Source organism: Taudactylus pleione, unplaced genomic scaffold (genome assembly GCF_031769625.1).
Source record: "Taudactylus pleione unplaced genomic scaffold, aTauple2 ptg000810l, whole genome shotgun sequence".
NCBI lineage: Eukaryota > Metazoa > Chordata > Amphibia > Anura > Myobatrachidae > Taudactylus > Taudactylus pleione.
The window spans coordinates 2,388,326-2,409,655 of record NW_028285212.1 but is presented as its reverse complement, the minus strand read 5'-3'; the positions used below and the strand labels follow the sequence as shown (position 1 = coordinate 2,409,655).

The 21,330-nt window shown below is 44.5% G+C and overlaps 2 protein-coding genes across 4 annotated transcripts; one reads left to right on the top strand and one right to left on the bottom strand.

Moving 5' to 3' along the window:
- Positions 1 to 2,220: 2,220 nt before the first annotated feature.
- On the bottom strand, positions 2,221 to 10,861 carry LOC148474830 (general transcription factor II-I repeat domain-containing protein 2B-like). Of its 2 annotated transcripts, none has more exons than XM_088458136.1 (2): positions 10,523 to 10,861; positions 2,221 to 6,262 (listed from the first exon to the last, which is right to left on the bottom strand). In XM_088458136.1, exons 1-2 carry the CDS (start codon positions 10,556 to 10,558, stop codon positions 4,439 to 4,441), a joined length of 1,860 nt encoding a protein of 619 aa, XP_088314262.1. In that variant the 5' UTR covers positions 10,559 to 10,861; the 3' UTR covers positions 2,221 to 4,438. The 2 variants fall into 2 exon arrangements, with proteins under 2 accessions (XP_088314262.1, XP_088314263.1); XM_088458137.1 differs by having other exon boundaries at positions 10,572 to 10,861.
- Positions 10,551 to 20,245, top strand: MRPL23 (mitochondrial ribosomal protein L23). 2 transcript variants are annotated; one of them, XM_088458138.1, is made up of 5 exons: positions 10,551 to 10,806; positions 14,673 to 14,795; positions 18,825 to 18,907; positions 18,985 to 19,058; positions 19,726 to 20,243. In XM_088458138.1, exons 1-5 carry the CDS (start codon positions 10,790 to 10,792, stop codon positions 19,888 to 19,890), a joined length of 462 nt encoding a protein of 153 aa, XP_088314264.1. In that variant the 5' UTR covers positions 10,551 to 10,789; the 3' UTR covers positions 19,891 to 20,243. The 2 variants fall into 2 exon arrangements, with proteins under 2 accessions (XP_088314264.1, XP_088314265.1); XM_088458139.1 differs by having other exon boundaries at positions 10,552 to 10,801; positions 19,726 to 20,245.
- Positions 20,246 to 21,330: the final 1,085 nt, after the last annotated feature.

Here is a 21,330-nt window from a genome sequence, read left to right as displayed (position 1 = left end):
GGGGTCCCGAGGACCGAGTTTGAGAACCTGCGTCCTAACCCACTGCTCCATGCTCCTTCCTCACATCTACCCCAGCTGTGTTGCCCGTCTGTCTGCCCCTCTCCTTTAGAATGTAAGCTCTCACGAGCAGGGCCCTCGTCCCTCACGTGCTTCTCGTATCCCTACTTATAGTATCATTTACTCCTAACTCCCCAATTGACACCCAACATTTGGTTGCTGAGGCCCTTCTGCTTGTGTTATGCAGCTATGTGTCTAAACCATGTCCTTGTCCTGCATTGTTTTATATTACTATTAACGGTTTCTCTTGTGTGCTCATTTATGTACTGTGTAAGGCGCTGCAGAACCTTTTTGGCGCCATATAAATAAAGGATAATAATAATAAAAGGAGTAAGGAAAGCCAGGATGAGACACTGGAGATATATTTACTAAAGGTAAATTTTGATCGAGGTTGTTGTTTTGGGGCTAAATCAAACATTAACAGACAATTTTTGATTTGATTTCTCTTAAGCACTATTAGTAAGTGTGCGATTTAGTCCCAGAAACATAACATCGATGTTGATCTATTTTCAGCAATTTTAAATCAAAGTCTACCTTTAGTAAATATACCCCCTAGGACTGTGTATTTATAGGAAATAATTTTGTATCCACTTACATGTTGCAGATGTGTGTGACGCAGGTGATCACAGCAGTTTCAGATGTTTTTTTTTTTATTAATAAATTATTATTATTGAAGAGAACAACATTAAATGTTGACCAGAAATGTAAATCACAAGTAATCTTATAAATGTAATAAAACTAGGAAGAGGGGAAGGAAAGCAAAAGTGAGGGAGGGGAACAGGAACAAATAGAAGCATATATGATACAGAAGCAAAGAAATACACACATTACAGGGAGAATAAAGCTTATTCATTATACCTGTACAATAAATTATTTAGTCTATAAATTAGAAGAGGTACTTGTTGAAGCAAGGTCGTTAGAATAAGGGTCATACCAGTGAACCCATTTAATCAATGTAGAAGAAATGGACAGATAATCTTTAAAGCAGGGGTGGGGAACCTTTTTCTGCCGAGGGCCAGTTTGATACATATAACATTATTCGCAGGCCGGATGCAGACCATGCCCCTCTGTGTGGCATCATGGATTACAGCAATGCCTGGAGCATACTGAGGATGCTCCGAGGAGCTGTAAGGACAGCGGTGTGACCGTCTGAAGCTTCCTATGGACGCTCCAAGCGGCATTGCTGCATAGATTTTGGCTACAGGGTGCCATTCTAGGCACCCTGCTAGCCAGATGAGGCTAGCAGAAAAAAGCTCTGAAGGCCAGACCAAATGATCCCGGGGGCTTTATATGGTTCCCCGTCCCTGCTTTAAAGCCATGAGTTTCCATTTCAAAGCTATGCTGAATGTTGGAAATCATTTTAGATATGAGAGAGGGGTCTGTTCTCTTCCAGTAAAGCTGCTCTTGTAGCTTTGAGAATAGGACCAATTACATATTTAGTATGGGATTGGCTGAGGAAGGGAAATGATGCAGGAGAGCTATTATAGGAAGACGAGGGAGAGATACTGTATAACCTGAGGGATTAAATCAAAGACTCTGATCCACAAGGGCTGAATTACTTGGCATGACCAGAAAGAATACATCAGAGAACCAACCAACTCGCAGTCTCTCCAGCAGAATTTAGATGCCTCGGGCCACATTTTGTGTAGCCTATCTGGAGTGTGGTTTAATCCATGTAAAAGTTTGAACATCATGTCAGAATGGTTAATATATTTTAAAAACATTCATAAACAGCGACACCAAGTCTTCATCAGTAAAAGAGATCCGAAGATCTTCCCATCTATAATCAACCTTTATTTTATAACAATAGCATTCAAGTGCAAAGTTTGCAATGCAACACGGAGACCAGACATCGGTCTTAAAAGCTAAATCACAGTTGTGGTTCTGGGTAAATTTTTATCCAAAATATTTGCTTTATAGGTGTACTTCTCTAACCAGCACTAATAGATCCAGTATGACATTGACCTATTATTAACATATGTGCAGTTACCAATATATCAATGTCACATTTGTGCTGTTTGGTGGGGGGGAGGGAAGAGGACTTCTTCTACACATGTACTGTTCAGTGAGCCTACAACCAAAATTCAGGTCAGCATTGCTGTGTTAATATATACTGTATTATTCTGCACCATTATGGAAAGCGACAGGAGACAGAGAAGACAATTATGTAGTAAATATTTTATTGTTAAAGATAAAAGAGAAGAAACAGGCCACATTTCTCACCAGGCCTGTGGTGTATTCATACAGAATAAAACAAGATAAACACTCAAGTACAGTTTATCCCTTAAACATTTTGTCTTTTTCACAAATGATACAAATAAAAAATGTCAGTTGCATTGTGCAGAAGTGATTAACTCAACAAAACAGAAAGGTCGCCCTCTGCTGTCATCCCGGAGATATTACACAAAATATGATTGAAGGGGAAAGGATTTTATTGGTTGCCTAGCTGTTGAGTGCATACTACTTATACAGTATCTGTTGCGGCATTTACATTTGAATAGAAAATCTACTCAGATTGAATAAAATGATCAGTCACTGTTTATCAAAGACAATCCATGAAAACATGATTTTAATATGGAGCCCAAAATTAAACCTGCATTTACTTCCAAAGTAAGATGCATAGTTTTTTTATTTTTCCCAATGCAATGATGACAACTCTTATTTAGTGAGTCACATACAGCATTAGAGAGCTGCAGTCCCATACACACAGCAGAGGAAGCCATTTTGTTGGCTAAACCAATACTTTAAATTATTGTTTTAATTTATTTATACAGAGAGTCTTCAGTGGAAGAACACCAGGGGACACCCAAGCAAAAGGCAGAAAGAAAGAGGGCCCTGGTCAGGACTGAATCCATGGCCTTTGGGCAATTCTAGCAAGGGGCAGTTAAGAGAGTAGGGGTCCCATGTGCAACTTCTGTGCGGGCCCCCTCATCTCCAGCAGCGCAGTAGGCTCTAGCTTTCTGCCAGTCTACTGCACATGCACAAGTCTCCGGGAACATGGTGCCTGCGCTATGTTCCCGAAGACATCTCTACAACGCATGCACAGATCTCCAGGAAAATGTCTGCCGCATCATTTTCCTGGTGATTTCTGTTTGCAGCACTGGCCTACACAGGACTCCGGTGAGGTAAGTATAATTATATGGGTGATCCATTACAGATACACCAATGAGTCTAGCCACTCAGGGCCGGATTAAGGGGAGGGCGACAGGGGCGGTCATCTCGGGGCCCCCACACACAGAAGGGCCCCACAACTAGAGCACACAGGGAGGGTTATAAGTACCTAGAAACCCCCCTGACGGACCAATTCCACCTACAGTCGCCGAAATTGGGGTGGAGCCAACATGACAAGCCCCACCCCATATGACCCGCGAATCACGGCACGAGGGGGCGTGGCCTAATGAACTGATCAGCAGCTGCATAGAATGTAAGTGTATATGTACTGTTTTATCATTTACATATGTGTATGTATACATGTGTGTTATACAGTATGTTAGTGTGTATATACTGTGTATGTTTGTATGTATGTGTTAATTTGTATATAGCTGCTAGTGTGTGTACTGTATACTGTATATGTGTTAGTGTGTATGTAAAATAAAATATGTTTGCTACATATATATTATATGTGTATACGCGCGTGTTTAACGTGTGGTGGGGGAGGGGGGGTAGGCTCCGTGTGGCTTGGTGGGGGCCCCCACAAGCCTTAATCCGGCCCTGTAGCCACTGTGCTGTGGCCTAAAAATTCAGACAGAACCAATGCCAAAGTGTTTAATGTGCGATAGGTACGCAGCAATGTCACTAGTTCCTAACTAATTGATAGCTACATTTTTTGAACTAAGGATCAGACCACAAAATACCTGCCTCCGCTATGGATAATTTCACATGTCATTTATTGGTACCTACATCCAGGCACTATTGCTAAGAACGAGCAATTTATAAACCCCATAGCACCATTACTATCTGTTATAAAGTACTGCACTCTATAGTACATTTCCTAGTATTGTAATTTAATTTAAAAAAAAAAAAAAGAACCCTACATAATATAATTATTTTGAATGAATAAATGATACTTCCCCTTTGGACCTGGATGCTGTAAAGTTTCACCCAACACAAAAGTGATTTCACTTACCTTAAAAAATATACGTTAAAAAAAAATAAAAAATCCAACTACTAACATTTTTACAAAAAGATAAACAGAAACTAACATTAAATAAATAATAATAGAAAACAAAGCTTTCGGATTTGCTTTTCAGTCTAATCTAGCCCATAATTTATCACATTTAGGAAAGTTCATAGAATGGAACAATAAAAGTTGAAATGGACAGACGCCTGGCAGGATTTATTGTATGTTAGTATACAGAGCGGTATTTTTAACAGACACGTTTTAATGGGATGGTTGTGACAACAACTCGTCTATGTCCACCTTAAGACTTGTTGTAGACAAACGCAGTGCCTGGAGCAGTGTGCGGTTCGAAATATTATTCCTGTATTTTGACTTTATATGATTTAAGTCAGAAAACGCCTTTTCGCAAATATAGGTGCTGCCAAACATGGAGGCAATTTTCATTCCTAGATCCTTTAAATTAGGGTATCTATCTCTAGGAAGAAGTTTAAAGAATGGGATGCCCGTCTCTGCTCTGGATGTAAGAAATAAGTCTGCCTGCAGTTCGCAGAGCTCCATTTGGTAATGTGTATCTGCAGAAATGATATCAATAGTCAGCGGGTTATTGAACAATCTGAGACTTGGGTTCAGATCATTAAATTCCTGAAACCGTCTATTGAAGTTCTCAATAAGAGTTTCAATCTTTGGGATAAATCTGTTAAAGTCTAAGATGGTTCCACTTTCTTTGATTTCATGAAAAAGTTCACTGCAGCACTCAAAATTGACCAGCTCGTTCCTTAATAAATTTAATTTCAGCAGCATCAGTTTGTTTCTGAATGCAGAAATATGCTTGTAGAGCTGGCTGACGTTTTGTTCCTTCTCTTGCAAGTTTTTGTTCAGTAAATTTAAGCTCTGTGTGATGTCTGTGAGGAAGGCGAGAGAGCAGAGAAAGTCTGTGTCAGAAAGACGTTTCTCCAAGGCAGGGTCAGATTTTATTTCCGCTAGAAACAAGTAAATCTCCCTCCGAAGTCTGAAGAAGGTATAGAGATAATTCCCCTTGCTTAACCATCGGACACTTCTGTTCTGAGGTAACTCACAACTGGCCGCTTCAAGCTCTCCCAACAAAGCCTTAAATCTCCTACGGGTTACACCGCATTTCTTGTCTTTGATCAGATTGGTAATTTTTATTACAACCTCCATGACGTCGGACATTTTTAATAAGGTACCCACCAAACCTTCCTCGTGCACGATGCAGTGAAATATCAAACAGCCGATGCCATCCCTCTTTAGCAAGCCTGCAAGGCCGGTGTTTTTCAGGACTGTAGAGTTGGCACTATCAGTAATAATGCTTATACACCTATCAAATCCACCGTATTCACCCAGGGCCGTTTTCACTTCATTATAAATGTCTTCATCTTTTCCAGCTCCTTGCAGCGGTGTCAAATGTAATAACTCCTCTGATATATTAAAATCCTCGTCCACTGTACGGATACAGATAATGAGCTGGTTGGTACCAGTTATGTCTGTGTTCTCGTCTACAGCAATCGAGAAATAGGTGCAGTTCTTAACTGCTTCGTGAACTTTCTGTATAACATAATGATCCATGACCGAAATGCGTCGGGCGACGGTTTGATGGGAGAGCGATACAGACTCAAAGCTCTTTGCCATTTCTTCATTGCCAAAGGCACGGGCCATTTTGACAGCGCACTCCTTAATGAATGCTCCGTCGCTGAAGGCTTTTTTCCTTTTCACGATTTCCTCGCAGATAAGGAATGATGCCTTGATAGCCGCCTTTTCTGTGTTTAGAGCTGGTTCCGGTACAGGGGCTTGGCTATTCAGTTTGCTTTTTAAGTCCTTTATTACTGCTATCCTTAAATCTCCGGTATATTTGGAGAACTGGAATTCATGCTGAGACATGTAGTGCCGCTTTACATTGTATTCCTTGCAGACAGACAATATCTGGAAACACACCAAGCACTGAGGTTTATTTTTGGTTTTCACAAACAAATAATCCATCTCCCAACGTTCCTTAAACATACGATTCTCACTGTCCACCTTCCGATGCTTGGGGGTGCTCATTTTTGGTGTACAGTGAGCAGGAGAAACCTGTAAAATAAAACAGAATTAAGAGCAGTTCGTAAGAACTGGAAAATTTGACAACTGAACAAACTCAATATATATAACTTCATAGACACAATAGATAGAACTGGCTCCATTTATTTTTATTTTTTTTGCAGTTCCGCTACTCTCAAAAGTCAGCTCGCCAATAATGGGAGAAAAGGAATGATGGCTAAATAGAATTTTTATTAAATTTATGTTTGTCTAACAATCCGGAAGTGACATAACTACTATCCATAAATTCTATATAACAGAGTGAAGAATGTAGGTCATGCACATGCATGTTGTAAGCAGCATAACCTGGAAATGTATTTCCACAAATAGCAGAAAAAGACATTCAGAATATAGTATTACACCTTCCGAGAAACACGTTTCTGTAAGTACTACAATTCATTGACTTCTACCAAGTTGTCATGACCATACCCACCTGGGCATGTGTGGCATGTGGCTGTGAAAGGGTTAATAATAATAAAACCATCTGGTCCATCTAAAAATAGTAAAAAACAAAATACACTGCTACCACCAAGACTAAGGCTGGGTACACACTAGACAATGTGTACCCAGCCCGACATCTGCAGTTACGGGACCGGGCATCGGCATGCACTTTCCAATGCGGGCAGCGAAGGCCATGCTGCATTCAGCAGCATGGCCCTCGCGCTAACTACATCCCGTCGGATCTGCATGTAGGGCAGGGATGGGTAACCTCAGGCCCGGGTGGCCGTATAAGGCCCACGGAATCATTTTGATTGGCCCTCTGAGCTTTTTACTGCTCGCCTCATCTGGCTAGCGTACAATTCCGATGTTATGGGTCTACGCAGGACAGGTCCTGCGTGAACGCTTGCTTTTGCTCATCAGCCGCGTTTGGGTCTGGCAACCATGACCGTTGTACAAAACGCAGGGGTGTTGCCCCCGTTTTGTAGGCATGCTAAACCCAGGGTCTGCATCTTCGGAAGCAGACTTCCTGGACCTGTCAGATGGGTTCTGGCAGCCAGGCTGAGTAAGCTTCAGCTTACGCAGACTGTCCCAAGGGCAGCAACCTTCGCGACCGATGCCCCTATGCAGCGTCTACAGACATAGGTGAAACTAGACATTTGAAAATGGGTGGCCCTAGTTTTAATCCCAGAACATGTTTTACCTTGACCCTTACCACTCTGTGTTGTGACCATTGGTAAGCAGTAATGCCTCGCGTCACGCCCCCGTTTCATCACTCTGGGGGCATGTCCCTCACTCCCGAAGATTCTGGGCTGTCCTGCACAAAGTTGCTAAACCCGGCTAAAATCCTGGCCGCAGTGCGAAAAGTGCAGTTGGCCCTAATGTGTTTAGGTTTGTGTGCATGTGGTGGGAAACACAGATCGTAAGCTCTGCTGGAGCAGGGACTGATGTGAATGCCCAAATATTCTCTGTAAAGCTCTGCAGAATATGTGTGCTGTATAAATAACTATTTGAAGTATTTCTATGTACAGTACTTCTATGATAGAAATACGTTCACTTCAAATTCCAAAAGCTTTAAAAAAATAAAAAAAAAAAGCACAAAACCACAAAAAGATATAAAAAAAAACATCATCTACTTTCAAAACATTATATATCAAAAGAAGATTGGGGTGCACTCACCAGTTTGTAGAATAAAAATCCTTTATTGAAGCATATCAGTAATAAACAAGCAGCGATGTTTTGGTCCCCATAGGACCATTGTCAAGGTCCTTTTGGACTCAAACGTTGGGGTTTGTTTGATAAATACTATGACCAGGAGTGCTCTCTCCATGTTCATATATTGTGTAGTAGCACCCCAGAGATGTCAGTGCTGTGAGTGTGTATAACAATTAGATAGATATAGAGTCCACTTGCGGCAGCACTCAGCTCTATAATAAATGGCACAGAGGCAGGGTCAATTTCCAACATTTGATGCATCGTCATCGGGGGATATTATAGACCTGAGTGCCGCCGCAAGTGGACTTTCTGTTTGATAACTTCGAGAAGGGTACCAGGGAGCCACTGGCATGTTAATGGGCGTGCTGCCTAATTATATATATATATATATATATATATATATATATAGCGTAAACAGAAGGAGGTGGCACTCCAGTCTAATAACTAGTATAGCAAATGGTGTTTTGTTTAAACGTTTTGGGGTCCAGCACCCCTTCTACAGATGTGTAATGATGAAGGGGTGCTGGAACCCGAAACGTTGAAACAAAGCACCATTTGCTATGCTAGTTATTAGACTTGGAGTGCCATATTATTTATATATTATTTATATATTATATATATATATTAGACCACCACAGCATGCCCAGGTATATAGTGAAAGGATGGCACTCAGGGTCTCCACAGCATTTCTAATAAGTAACAGGCACAGCCAGGATATATGGTCAACGTCTCAGAGCGTTGGCTCTATTATCAAGACATAAATCCACATCGGAATTAGACCCACTGTTTATTTAAAGTCTAACTTATTTTTATACTGAGATTTTCATGCAGCGGCAATAATGCTATAAAGATTTAAGTCTGCAATATATTAATAAAGTGATTACTGTAACAAAAAAAAAAAGTTAATACTTAAAATATATAGCACAATTGGGATAAAAAATAGGACAAGTAATTCTTAAATCATTATTCATAAACATAATAAAATTATTCATTTCGAACAGCTATTTGAAGACAACGAGAAGATGCAGTTTGCAGGAATTTTTATATATTTATATCCTTATCCTTAATATGCAGCCTCGCATTTTGAAAAGTTACTTGCACCTCAGACAAGTAGTTAGTAAATGTAACTGATCTAAAGTCCCCCCCACACACACAATACGATTTTGTAAACGATAGTGACGTTTTCAACCAATTGGAACGACATATCGTTTAAAAAGTGCCGTGTGTAGGCACAAAAATTATGCGTGCTCCCGCTGGTCGTTGATCGTCGTAGCTGATCTCTTGAACATGCAGAAAGATCTCGACCGGTCTTTCACGATTTGGCACACGTCGTTCCGTGTGTAAGCACGATGAACGATATCATGGACAACGAACGATTTGTCATCACTTTTCCTGGCCACTCCCCTCCACCATTTTGTATCAGCCGACAGAGAGACAGAAGGTGCATCGTGAGGTTGTTTGCTGCCGAATGATATATATCGTAAACGATTTGCAGTCGTTAACGACCCATCTATATAATGTGATTGTTTGTAAAAGCGTTCCATGTGTATACACGCTAACGAGATTGGATCGTTACCTACATCGTACTGTGGACCTCATTCAGAGCCGCTCGCAAGCAGGTCGATGGTGAGGCCCTGCGCACGCGCAGTGGCCGCGGTGCGCGTGCGCTAGCTCCGGAGCGAGTGACAAATTCACTTGTTCCAGGGCTCGCTACAAAAAGTGCGGCTGTCGATGTTGATCGACAGCTCGCCCCGTTTTGTAGGCGGGGAGGGGAGGTGGCCGGACAAACGGAACCTGCCGTTTGTAGGTGGCCCTACTGACATCAGCAGTGATGTCAGTAGGTAGCTTCCAGCTATGTTAGAGCAGGAAGCTACCTGGGGCTTGCGGGAGACAAGACCCGACCCCAAGGGTCTCGTCGCAAGCCCCGATGATCTCGACCACCGCGACCATCACCTGGTCACTCGCTAAAGCTGTGGGTGGTCACCCACAGCTTAGCGAGCGACCAGGAGGCCGGATTTTAAAGAGGAAGCGGCCACCCTCCTTCAGAGCAAGCGCTCGCATTTTGCGAGCGGCTCTGAATGAGGTCCTGTGTGTACCCAACTTAAGGTCTCGTACACGGTGCGATATGCATCTTACAATCCGACGGCTGACATATCGAGCAGACCCCACACACGGAGCGCTGCATGGGATCATACATCGCTCCCCCAGATCAACTGAACATGCAGAAAGATCTGGAGGAGCGACGTAGGATCCCACACTGGTCGATATTATACCCACACACGGAACGATATAGCAGCGATATCGTTCCAATCCTTCTGATCGGCTGCTATATCGCACCGTGTATGGGGGCCTTTACATATATAGATACTTACTATAGGCACAGACTAGATCTGCAGGGCCCGATACAGTGCACATACAGATATACACCAGCACAGCATGCACTACTGTCTATACACCAGAATAATGATAAATGTCCCTATGTGTGTACTTGGAGAGATAATGAGCAGTGCACGCACAGAGACTATATATAAAGCAGAATGTGTATGTAAATATACAGTCTATCACTGAGACACCACCTGGGAGAGGTAATGGGATATATACCTCCTTAGTCTCCATGACTGCTGGAATATCATCCATGGATGTCGCTTACCGAGAGCCGGAACCCCTACGCCGAGGCTGAGCCCCGGGCCGGGCTCTGTGCAGGAAGTAGTGCGGCCGCGGGTGGGCGAGGTTACCCGGCCCGGGATCAGAGCTACGTGGGCCTCCTAGCCTGCAGGTGTCGCTGTTGTGTCAGCACCGGAACAGCGGCTAGTAGTAATGGTATATTCCCTGTGCGGGCGGTAAGGAGGACACGGTGCCGGGGAGAAGATGGCGAGCAAGGTGATGTGAGTACAGGACAGGGCTGTGTCCTCTGACTGGCACTCTGCTATCACACCCTTCTTCCCTGCTGTGTGGCTGCATTACATGCTTCATTATTCTCCACCAGTCAGCCAGGGCGAGCTCAGAACAGAAGGCTATCCCGGAGCATGCCTGCCATTCTCTAGCTCTCTTGGAACGGAACGACAGGATATGTCACGACAGCCACTTGTTGTGAGTGGGGTGGGCAACAAGCGTCTCTCCAGCTGCTGCTGAACTACAATTCCTAGCATGCCTTACAACAGTTTTAGTATGGCCAAATAGCAAAACTGTAGCAAGGCATGCTGGGATGTGTAGTTCTTGAACAGTTGGAGGACCGCTTATTGACCACCAGGTCATATCGGGGCTACTGTCAGAGACTGTGGGGTGCTTATACACAAATGCACATTTCTGAAATAAGATAAAAGTCTTAAATCCAAAATGCAAATATAAAACCAAGTGTAACATACACAGTCAGTTGCAGGAAAGTGTTATTCTGCAATTTATGGGTGACAACACAATTGAGCAGTACACTATGGGGTCAATTCAATTAGACGCACTGTACGAGCAATGAGCTGTAGTCACCGCATTTGAACACCAGCAACTGCATCCCAAATTGGCTGTACATCACCCCTACATTGTGCATAAATTATGCCATTTAACCAGGGAGCTAGAAAGACACTACAAGGTCGCACCTAATGAAACTTTGAGGAGGGAATGCAGTGGTGGTCTAGGTGAGGATGTGTGACTGTTACCTTACCACATGCTCCTCGCATGAATATCTGACCTCTCATCTACAAGTGCCCTTTGCGCGCCCATCCGACCTCCCCACAGGCCCCTTGCGCGCCCATCCGACCTCCCCACAGGCCCCTTGCGCGCCCAACCGACCTCCCCACAGGCCCCTTGCGCGCCCAACCGACCTCCCCACAGGCCCCTTGCGCGCCCAACCGACCTCCCCACAGGCCCCTTGCGCGCCCAACCGACCTCCCCACAGGCCCCTTGCGCGCCCAACCGACCTCCCCACAGGCCCCTTGCGCGACCATCCGCACAGATCTCGCCTCCCCACAGGCCCCTTGCAGCTTGCACGCATATCTGACCTCCCCACATGACCATTATAAATTCATCACATGCCATCATGACCTGAGTAGTGCTAATGAATTCCAAGTCTACAAGATGATGTGGGAAAGGGGACTGGCAGCTGAACATGGCAGGAGCTTCAATAATACAAAGTGTTATATACACTGTAGAACAATTATATGAAAAGATAGGCTAGGGGTTATTTTTGCGAAATACTGTGAGGCATCAGTGTCCATTTTGCACATGCATCCCCTAGAAAAACAAAAAATTAAGAACACTTAGCCTACAAGCAAACCCTTCATTGCCGCTCAGTTACACCTATTCAGCCACAAGTGAAGACGCGACTGAGATGCCCGAAGTTGCTCAAGCTCAGCTCCGACACATGCACAGTGCTACAAATCTCAAGATCAGTCCTCAACACAGAATTGTGTGCAACTGCGAATCAACCTAATAAAGGTGGGGTACATGTTAAACGACTTGCAAACAATGCAATGTCGTCAACGACTTCCCCTGAACTCCTGGACTAACGATATAGTGCATACACTACGATATATCATTCGTCGTTAACTATTTCCAAATCGTTAGATCGTTAACGATATATATCGTTTTGCTTCCCAAAACACCTGACGACCATCTTAAAGATTTCTGCTAAATTTAAATAGGGGGCTATACTACGAAACACAGATGCATGCACAGATCAGTGAGATCCATCCATGCATCTGTGTAAAAGCTTGTAAATTGTTAAAGTAAAAATGACGTGGGGTCCCCCCCTAAAAGTACAACCAACCCCTGACTTTTCAGAGCCAGTCCTGGTTGTCTAAATACAGGTGGACAAAAGATGTAGGGGTCCCCTGTATTTAGCACAACCAGCACTGGGCTCAGTGAGCCGGTCCTGGTTTTGGAAATACAAGGGACAAAATGAGTAAGGGTCCCCTGTATTTTCCATAATCAGCACCAGTCTCTTTCTCGCGGGGGTGTAATGTCACAGCCAGGGGAACCGTTTCACCGGGTACCCTGGCTAAAGCATTACACTTTACCACTAGTCAGCTCAGGCCGGGGATCCCTGGGAAGATCAGGATCCCCCTTTAAAGGGCTTTCCCCGGCACCCCCGGCTGGTGGGTGCCGGGTTGGTTGTGTAAAGTGTGGTGTGTAAGACAGATTAACTACAGGTCCCTGCAAGCCTCCCCCGCATGCTGGTACTTGGAGAACTACAAGTACCAGCATGCGAGGCATTAAGGGCCTGCTGGTACCAGTAGTTCACCTGCAAAAGAAATATTAAAATAAACACAAGACACGCACCCCGTCCCAGGATAATTTTATTAAAACATACATGCTCACTGAGCCCAGTGCTGGTTGTGCTAACTACAGGGGACCACTAAGTCTTTTGTCCCCCGTATTTACACAACCAGGACTGGCTCTGAAAAGTCTGATGCTGGTTGTGCTTTTAGGGGGGACCCCACGTCTTTTTAATTTACACTTTACAAGCTTTTTACACAGATGCATGCATGGATCTCACTGATCGATGCATGCATCTGTGTCTGAAGCAGGTTTGGAAGGGGAGTGTCTATGGGACAGCCGCATCGTGCAAGTCTGAATGACATATCGTTTGTCGTTCGGTAGTTCATATACACTGCACGATAAGAGGGCAATCGTTAATGAGATTGACAGATCTTCCTGCATGTACAAAAGATCTGAGGGTGCGACCAACGACCCACGGGAACACTCATCGGGATCGTGATAGAGTGTACACACTGGACGATATGAACGGTTTGTCGTAACGATGCATCGGAATAGGCCAAATTGTTAAAGATTTCATCTAGTGTGCAGGGGCCTCAAGTGAGCTCTTGCTATAAGGGTCAATAACCATGATGACACAGTTCCAAAAAAAGTTCCAAATAGCTGAATGACCAGCACAGCACTCATTGAACAGTAGAGCTGAATGCGCATCAGCAGGGTTTAAAAATTATCAACGTCTTTACCAAAGTGGATGGGAGGAGGGGCGATGATACTCAATGACATGCACAGTAAAGCCCCTTTGGGCTTTCGGTTCAATCACAGTAGGTCAAATTGGTCACAAGTTCACATGCGGCACACCTCATTCATGCTTAGCATAGCAGGCGGGGTGGATAACACTAACCGTAAGGCTCGTCTTACCTGCTGAACAGCCGCATGGAAATTAAGTTACAAAACGGTTTAATTTGTGGATGTTTTCATTTGATCGTCAGTCTCAATCCTCAAGTGGGCAGTTATTATATGTAAAAAGATAGACTGCTTAAATCGCCAGATACAATAGTTATGTATATGTTCTTAAGAACAGTAGATATGATGCACAGTTGCTAGATTATTTGTACTTTTTTTTACTTTTATTGATAAATCTGATATGTGTGACTGGAGTGAATGACGCCACAGGAAAGTGCTGCAGGGGTGACAGTGTATGAAGCAGAAAGCGGTGTCTCAGGATAGTGGGAGATGTCTGTCTAGCACAGTGGTGTCAACCTCTGACCTTCCAGCTGCAGTATAACTACACATACCGGCATGCACTGCTACAGTTTTGCTACTGGGGCATGCTAAAACTGTGGCAGAGCATGTTGGGATATGTAGTCCACAGCAGCTGGATGCCATGAGTTTGATCCCCCTGGTCTAGCAACACTAAGAGTAATGAGGGAGGAGGGGCTTCTCATCTCTAGTACACAACTGTGGAGACCATTTATATAATAGATTACCCCTCCCCTGTAGAAATGATAAGATATGTGGCATTAATCTTTCTTTATTACTTTAGATATCCACTTTACCAGTTAGGAAATCCACAGCTGCGTGTATTTAGAACCAACTTCTTTATGACCCTGGTGAGACCTGGTAAAGAGCAACCCCCAGACACTGTGCAATTCCGTATACCTATTGAGTAAGTTATACATCTACTTATAACCTAGTTTTCTTTAGTAAGTAATTACAATACTTTCTAATCCAGAGGTTCCCCAACTCCACCACTACTGTCTAGGTTTTAAGGATATCCATGCTTTGAGCACAGGTGACTTAATTAACACCTTATTCAATTTGATTTAACCATCTGGGCTCAAGCATAGATATCCTTAAAACCTGGCCTGTAATTGTGGAGTTTTGGGACCTCTGGTCTCACCCATTTTACTTTGTTCAAGAAAGCAATAAATATTATTGTGGAATCTGGGAAATTGTAATATGAGGAATAGTTCAAGTAAAGTAACTATAAACACCTCAAGGCAATTTGCAATTGATCATGTTGGATTATTATGTTAGCAATTTGTTCTAGAATATAAATTGTCTATACATCTAGAACTGTTGAGGTTCTGGCTACAGGAGGAAACAAGATGGCCGCTTGAGGGCATGTTGCGCATGCCCAGCCGCGTCCATTCCTCCCATGGGCCTTTGCGGAGCAGAGCCGTGACTGACACGGCTCCGCCTCCATAGGACCAGGCACATGGCAGTAATGTGGACTGCACATAAGTGCAGTCCACACTACACTGCCAGGAACAAACACACAGCCGCTGGCGCCGGCAGCAGTGTGTTTGTTTTAGCAGCCGATGAGTGTCAGACAGACTCTCATCGGCTGCTGCGTCCACTGCCGGAGCCGGGCTTCCGGCTCCCGCAGTGGCTGATGGGAGAGACGTCATGACATCTCTCCCATCATGCAGAGTGGGCCGGCGCGGGAGGATGCTGGATGGAGGAGCGGACGCAGGGGCGGGGAATAAGGTAAGTGGAATTTTTTTTTTCGTGTGTGTCTTTCGGGCACTGTTGGAAGGGGGGACGACTGGGGGCACTGCTGGAAGGGGAGGGACTACAACTAGGGGCGCTGCTGGAGGGGGGACTACTACTAGGCACTGCTGGAGGGGGAACTGCTACTAGGGGCACTGCTGGAGGGGGAACTGCTACTAGGGGCACTGCTGGAGGGGGAACTGCTACTAGGGGCACTGCTGGAGGGGGAACTGCTACTAGGGGCACTGCTGGAGGGGGAACTGCTACTAGGGGCACTGCTGGAGGGGGAACTGCTACTAGGGGCACTGCTGGAGGGGGAACTGCTACTAGGGGCACTGCTGGAGGGGGAACTGCTACTAGGGGCACTGCTGGAGGGGGAACTGCTACTAGGGGCACTGCTGGAGGGGGAACTGCTACTAGGGGCACTGCTGGAGGGGGAACTGCTACTAGGGGCACTGCTGGAGAGGGAACTGCTACTAGGGGCACTGCTGGAGAGGGGACTACTACCGGGGGCACTGCTGGGGATGGACTACTACTAGGGGCACTGCTGGGGATGGACTACTACTAGGGGTACTGCTGGATGGGGACTACTACTACTAGGGGCACTGCTGGATGGGGACTACTACTACTAGGGGCACTGCTGGAGGGGGAACTGCTACTAGGGGCACTGCTGGAGAGGGAACTGCTACTAGGGGCACTGCTGGAGAGGGAACTGCTACTAGGGGCACTGCTGGAGAGGGAACTGCTACTAGGGGCACTGCTGGAGAGGGGACTACTACTAGGGGCACTGTTAGGGGATGGACTACTACTAGCGGCACTGCTGGATGGGGGGGACTACTACTACTAGGGGCACTGCTGGAGAGGGGACTACTACTAGGGGCACTGTTAGGGGGGGACTACTACCAGGGGCACTGCTGGGGATGGACTACTACTAGGGGCACTGCTGGATGGGGGGGACTACTACTACTAGGGGCACTGCTGGAGGGGGGACTACTACTAGGGGCACTGTTAGGGGGGGGACTGCTACCAGGGCCACTGCTGGGGAGGGTCTACTACTAGGGGCACTGCCCCTAGCATATGTATGTATGTATGTATGTATGTATGTGTGTGTGTGTGTGTGTATACATACATACATACATACATACATTCAGCCCGACACTCTGGATACATTTACTGGTAATCTTGAGGGTGCCCTCCTAGCATAATAAACAAGTTCCTATACCGAGCTGAATAGCACCTCAGGAAAAAAACAGGCAGCACTCCTCAGTAGTTGTAACAAAGTGATATTTTGTCACAAATCACATAGGTTCTGTTGATGTTTCAAGACCCATTGGTTTTTATCATCATGACTTGTCCTGATGAAAAGACAGATGGTCTTAAAACGTCGACAGCACCTACTGAGGAGGGCTACCTGTTTTTTTTCCTGAGGGGCTAATCAGCTCGGTATGGGAAGTTGTTAGGGGGCACCATTAAAAATTTTGCCTAGGGCACCAAATGGGCTAGGGCCGGCTCTGGTTAAACCTATTTGTGCTGTAAAATTGTTATCTTGAGGGGGTGGTGTAGGGGGAGGGCTGTATATCCCTAATTTTGCTAAGATATCCACTTGGATATATGGTATATACACTTTATACATGTGTTTTGACAGTACAGTGCTTAGTATCTGGGTAATTTTTTGTTGTATGAAATACTGGGTAATGTGGTGTAAAATTAGGTCATTGAGCCCATTGAGATGCGTTAGGCACAGTTAAGAAAATTTTAAGATCAGGTATCATAAATTGGGGGTTTGCCTGCTATTTACATCTTGAGATGGTTACTAATGAAAGATTTCTTGCTACTAGCATGGTAATGAGAGATTACAGCAAGTCCTTATGCTGGGATTAGTGAATCTGATAACCTACGGACTTGGGCTATGCAGTGCAACGCTGTCTAGTACTGTACTGTAACATACAGACATGGGCTATTCAGTGCAACGCTGCCTAGTATCGTACTGTAACATACAGACATGGGCTATTCAGTGCAACGCTGCCTAGTACCATACTGTAATATACAGAAATGGGTTATTCAGTGCAACGCTGCCTGGTACCATACTGTAACATATAGACATGGGTTATTCAGTGCAACGCTGCCTGGTACCATAATGTAACATACAGTCAAGGGCTATTCAATGCAAAGCTGCCTAGTACCATACTGTAACATACAGACGAGGACTATTCAGTGCAACGCTGTCTAGTACTACAGTATACTGTGACATACAGTCAAAGGCTATTCAATGCAAAGCTGCCTAGTGCCGGTGCGAAAAGTCAATGCATCGGGCCCTGCGAAAAAGTATCACCTATGAATAGGTGGCGAGAAAAAGTGCAGAATTGGGATTATGGGGTGCAAACTTCCAAAAACCACCTGTGTCAAAATTGTTTAAGAATTACAACGGTATTTGGGTGCATAAAAAGTTTGAGGACAAACTTCTGAACTAGTGAAATAGACTCGGGGGGGGAATCCCCAAGTATGCCCCAGGTGTTTTTTTGATTGCAGGTTGTTGTGCAGGTGGATTTTTCACGTATTTTAAAAGTTCACTTTAGCCACTTAAAAATATGCTTCCACCCATTTTCAGGTACCCCAAATTTGATGGGACTACTTATAACTTCCTAAATGCTATTCTTCACCACTTTTTAAAAGACGCAAAATTAAAGCTATTGAGACCATTATAACAACCCAAATACCTTCAGCAGGGCTATTCGGGGGTACCCATAGTGAACCCCCATGTCAGAGCATCTTTCGAGGGGTGTCAGGCTGATTTCTCCAAAAATGACAGCACTTTTCGCCTGTTTCAGGTTCGCCGCCTTCCGTTTTTGCCGATTTGGAATTGAATACATGGGGGGATACGCGGACACGAGCGCAATACTTTATCCCCCTGAAAAGCATCGATGTGGGCGAAAAGTCCGGCGACTGACTTTTCGCTCCTAACTGAATATGCCCCATAGTCTTAAATTATTTGCAAATCCCTCCAGATACATTTGTGTATGTAAGTATTATAAGATATAACAGGGCAGGGTGTATTATGTAAGTATTATAAGATATAACAGGGCAGGGTGTATTATATTTTATCTATATATTCCAAGCACTGTTATTATAATTTTGTGCTCGCTGATGTATACTTGTGGATTGCTAAATATAATAAATATCATTGTACTCTCTCTATGCACAGGATGACCAAGTTTGATGTTCAGAATTATCTGCAGAGTATATACAGTGTGCCGGTGGCTGCTGTGCGTTCCCGCATCCAGTATGGTGAGTCATAGAACACATCAATAGGCGAAGGCTCAGTCAAGCCATTCTTTTACTGATACAAACCCTGTCTACTTCAGGCAGCAACCGGAAAAGAAACCATCTGAGACAAAGGGTGAAGCGCCCGGATTACAAGGTAGCCTACGTACAGTTGGTGAGTTTCGTTTTGTCTTTTTGCACAGTGTTCAAGATGGCGGTTGCAACACTGAGTGGGGTCGCACACAGCTTTGCCCCTGAGAAGCCATGGCCACAGCCATTGTCCACGTGTTGATTATCCATGGGTCCTCCTCGTTATCCTGAAAGTCTTGGGTCTGTCCCATGAGGTTGTTGATCATTTTTGTGATGCCATCTCTCCAAAGGCTGCTTGTCTGCTCCCAACAGTCAACAACACATGTTTGGTGACTCAGATGTTCTGATCTTTGAAAATGAGGGTTGTATTGTAATGCAATATGTGTTTATAACAGACATCATTCCTGGATTGAGTTAGAAATGTCTCTGATTCAGAGCTTTAATATTTCCTGTGATGTGCCTGTGATCTCGATATTGCTTTAACCATCTCAGTGTGTGCTGTTTCTTTGTTGTCTGCATCATACTCATGCAATGAAACTTTTACACCAGTCTGGCTGCGTTTCGCTCTGTCTCTTGTCTTCGCCACATTCAGGGCCTTGTGGTAGTATTGTTCTCTAGTACACACTGCATTCTCTCAGCCCACAGCGTACACTGTGATGTAACGCCATTCCTCTTCATATATAAGTCATCTCTGGCTGATATGCGCCTCTTAGGAAGTTGTGCTGTGCTGACATCTAGCTCCCTTTCTACAGGGCGAAGGACAAACTTTCCAGTTCCCTGACCTCTTTCCAGAGAAAGATGCCTCTGCCGAATCGGGTTCCTTTGAAGACCTGCAAGAAAAATTTTTGGAGACCGAGAAACAGCGTCTTCACAGTGACCCACGTAGGGGTGGACTTAATGACTGGTTTGGACTTTAATGCCCTCATTTATAAAACCTAACTTGATTTGGTGCTGCTTCACTCCAGTACTATAGTACATGATATCTGAAGACCAGTTTTTCCATACTGAAGTTTTCCTATAAGATCCATTTCTGTTCCGCAATGGACAAACAATCTTGAGGGCAGTCTTATGCTAATTTATTACAGCAAATATTGTATTTCTGGATGTGAACAAGATCAGTGCTTTGGAGAGATTGTACAGTCCGCTCATTTACAAATCCATTTATAATAATGTTGCTTTTTGTGTGTTATTTTTTTTATCTGATTACTACTGATTTACTACCAGTAAACATAATTTAAGTAACACATGGGCTATTGTTTTATATGCTTGGCGATCACTAAGAAACTATTAAAACAGTAATGTATTCTTGTCCTTTATTATACTGTACCTTGGCAGAAGTGGAATATTAAATGCTAGCTGCCACAGGTCAGATCTGTGTATACTGTGTATCTCCAGCTACTGATGAACTACAGCTCCTATCATTCTCAGACTCGGATTGGCAGGTAATACTGCAGTTGTATTTGAGCAGCAGCTTTAGAGTATTTAGGCTGTGACACATTCCATGTGCTAAATGTTCTCTGCCCCCCCCCCCCCTCTTCCTAGAGTTCTTCTGTACTAACATCCGAGCCACAAGTACCACTAAGCATAGGAATGACATGTTTCAGATATGCAGTATGGGAGGAACATGCATTGCATTACAGCAGTGGTTTCCAGACTGTGTCCTCAAGGCAGGTTTTAAGGATTACTTTGCTTAAGCACAGGTCACTTAATTAGTATTTCAGTCAGTTGGATTATACTGCTATTCAAAAGCATGGATATCCTTTAAACCTGAAATACAAGGGTGCCTTAAGGACTGAGGGCCCGATTCAGCAAGGATTGCAATTCCGCACACAATTGGACGATCGTTGCGTTCTGCGTATGCATCGCTGTGTGTGAACACTCCACTGCGATCGGGACTGCGTTTGCAGAGTGATTGACAGGAAGTAGCGTTTAGGGGTGGTGACAGGGCGGTGGTCTGCAAAACGCAGGCGTTCCAGTGCGTTTGAACGCTGTCGCAGGGCATGCATAAATTATCCACTGCAATGCCGTGCGCAGCTCGAGTACTCAGTGCATGCGATGAGGTTAGCAGTTTCTGATTAAGTTCAGATCTTGTGCAAGTGTGCATGAGACTGCGATGGTACTCGATGTTACCGATGGTTTCGCAGTCTTGCCAAGTATTATGGATGTGTGTAAGGTAAGGTGGGCCTCCTTCTGTTGCGCTGGGACGCCATAGCAATCGCAGTGGATTAGCATATCATCGCAGTGAAACTGCGTGCGTAATCTCTATTGCAATCGCAGGTTGCGATCCGTACTGAATCAGGCCCTGAGTTTGGGAAACCCATACTGTAGCCATATGTGCAAAAAATTGGTTCATCATG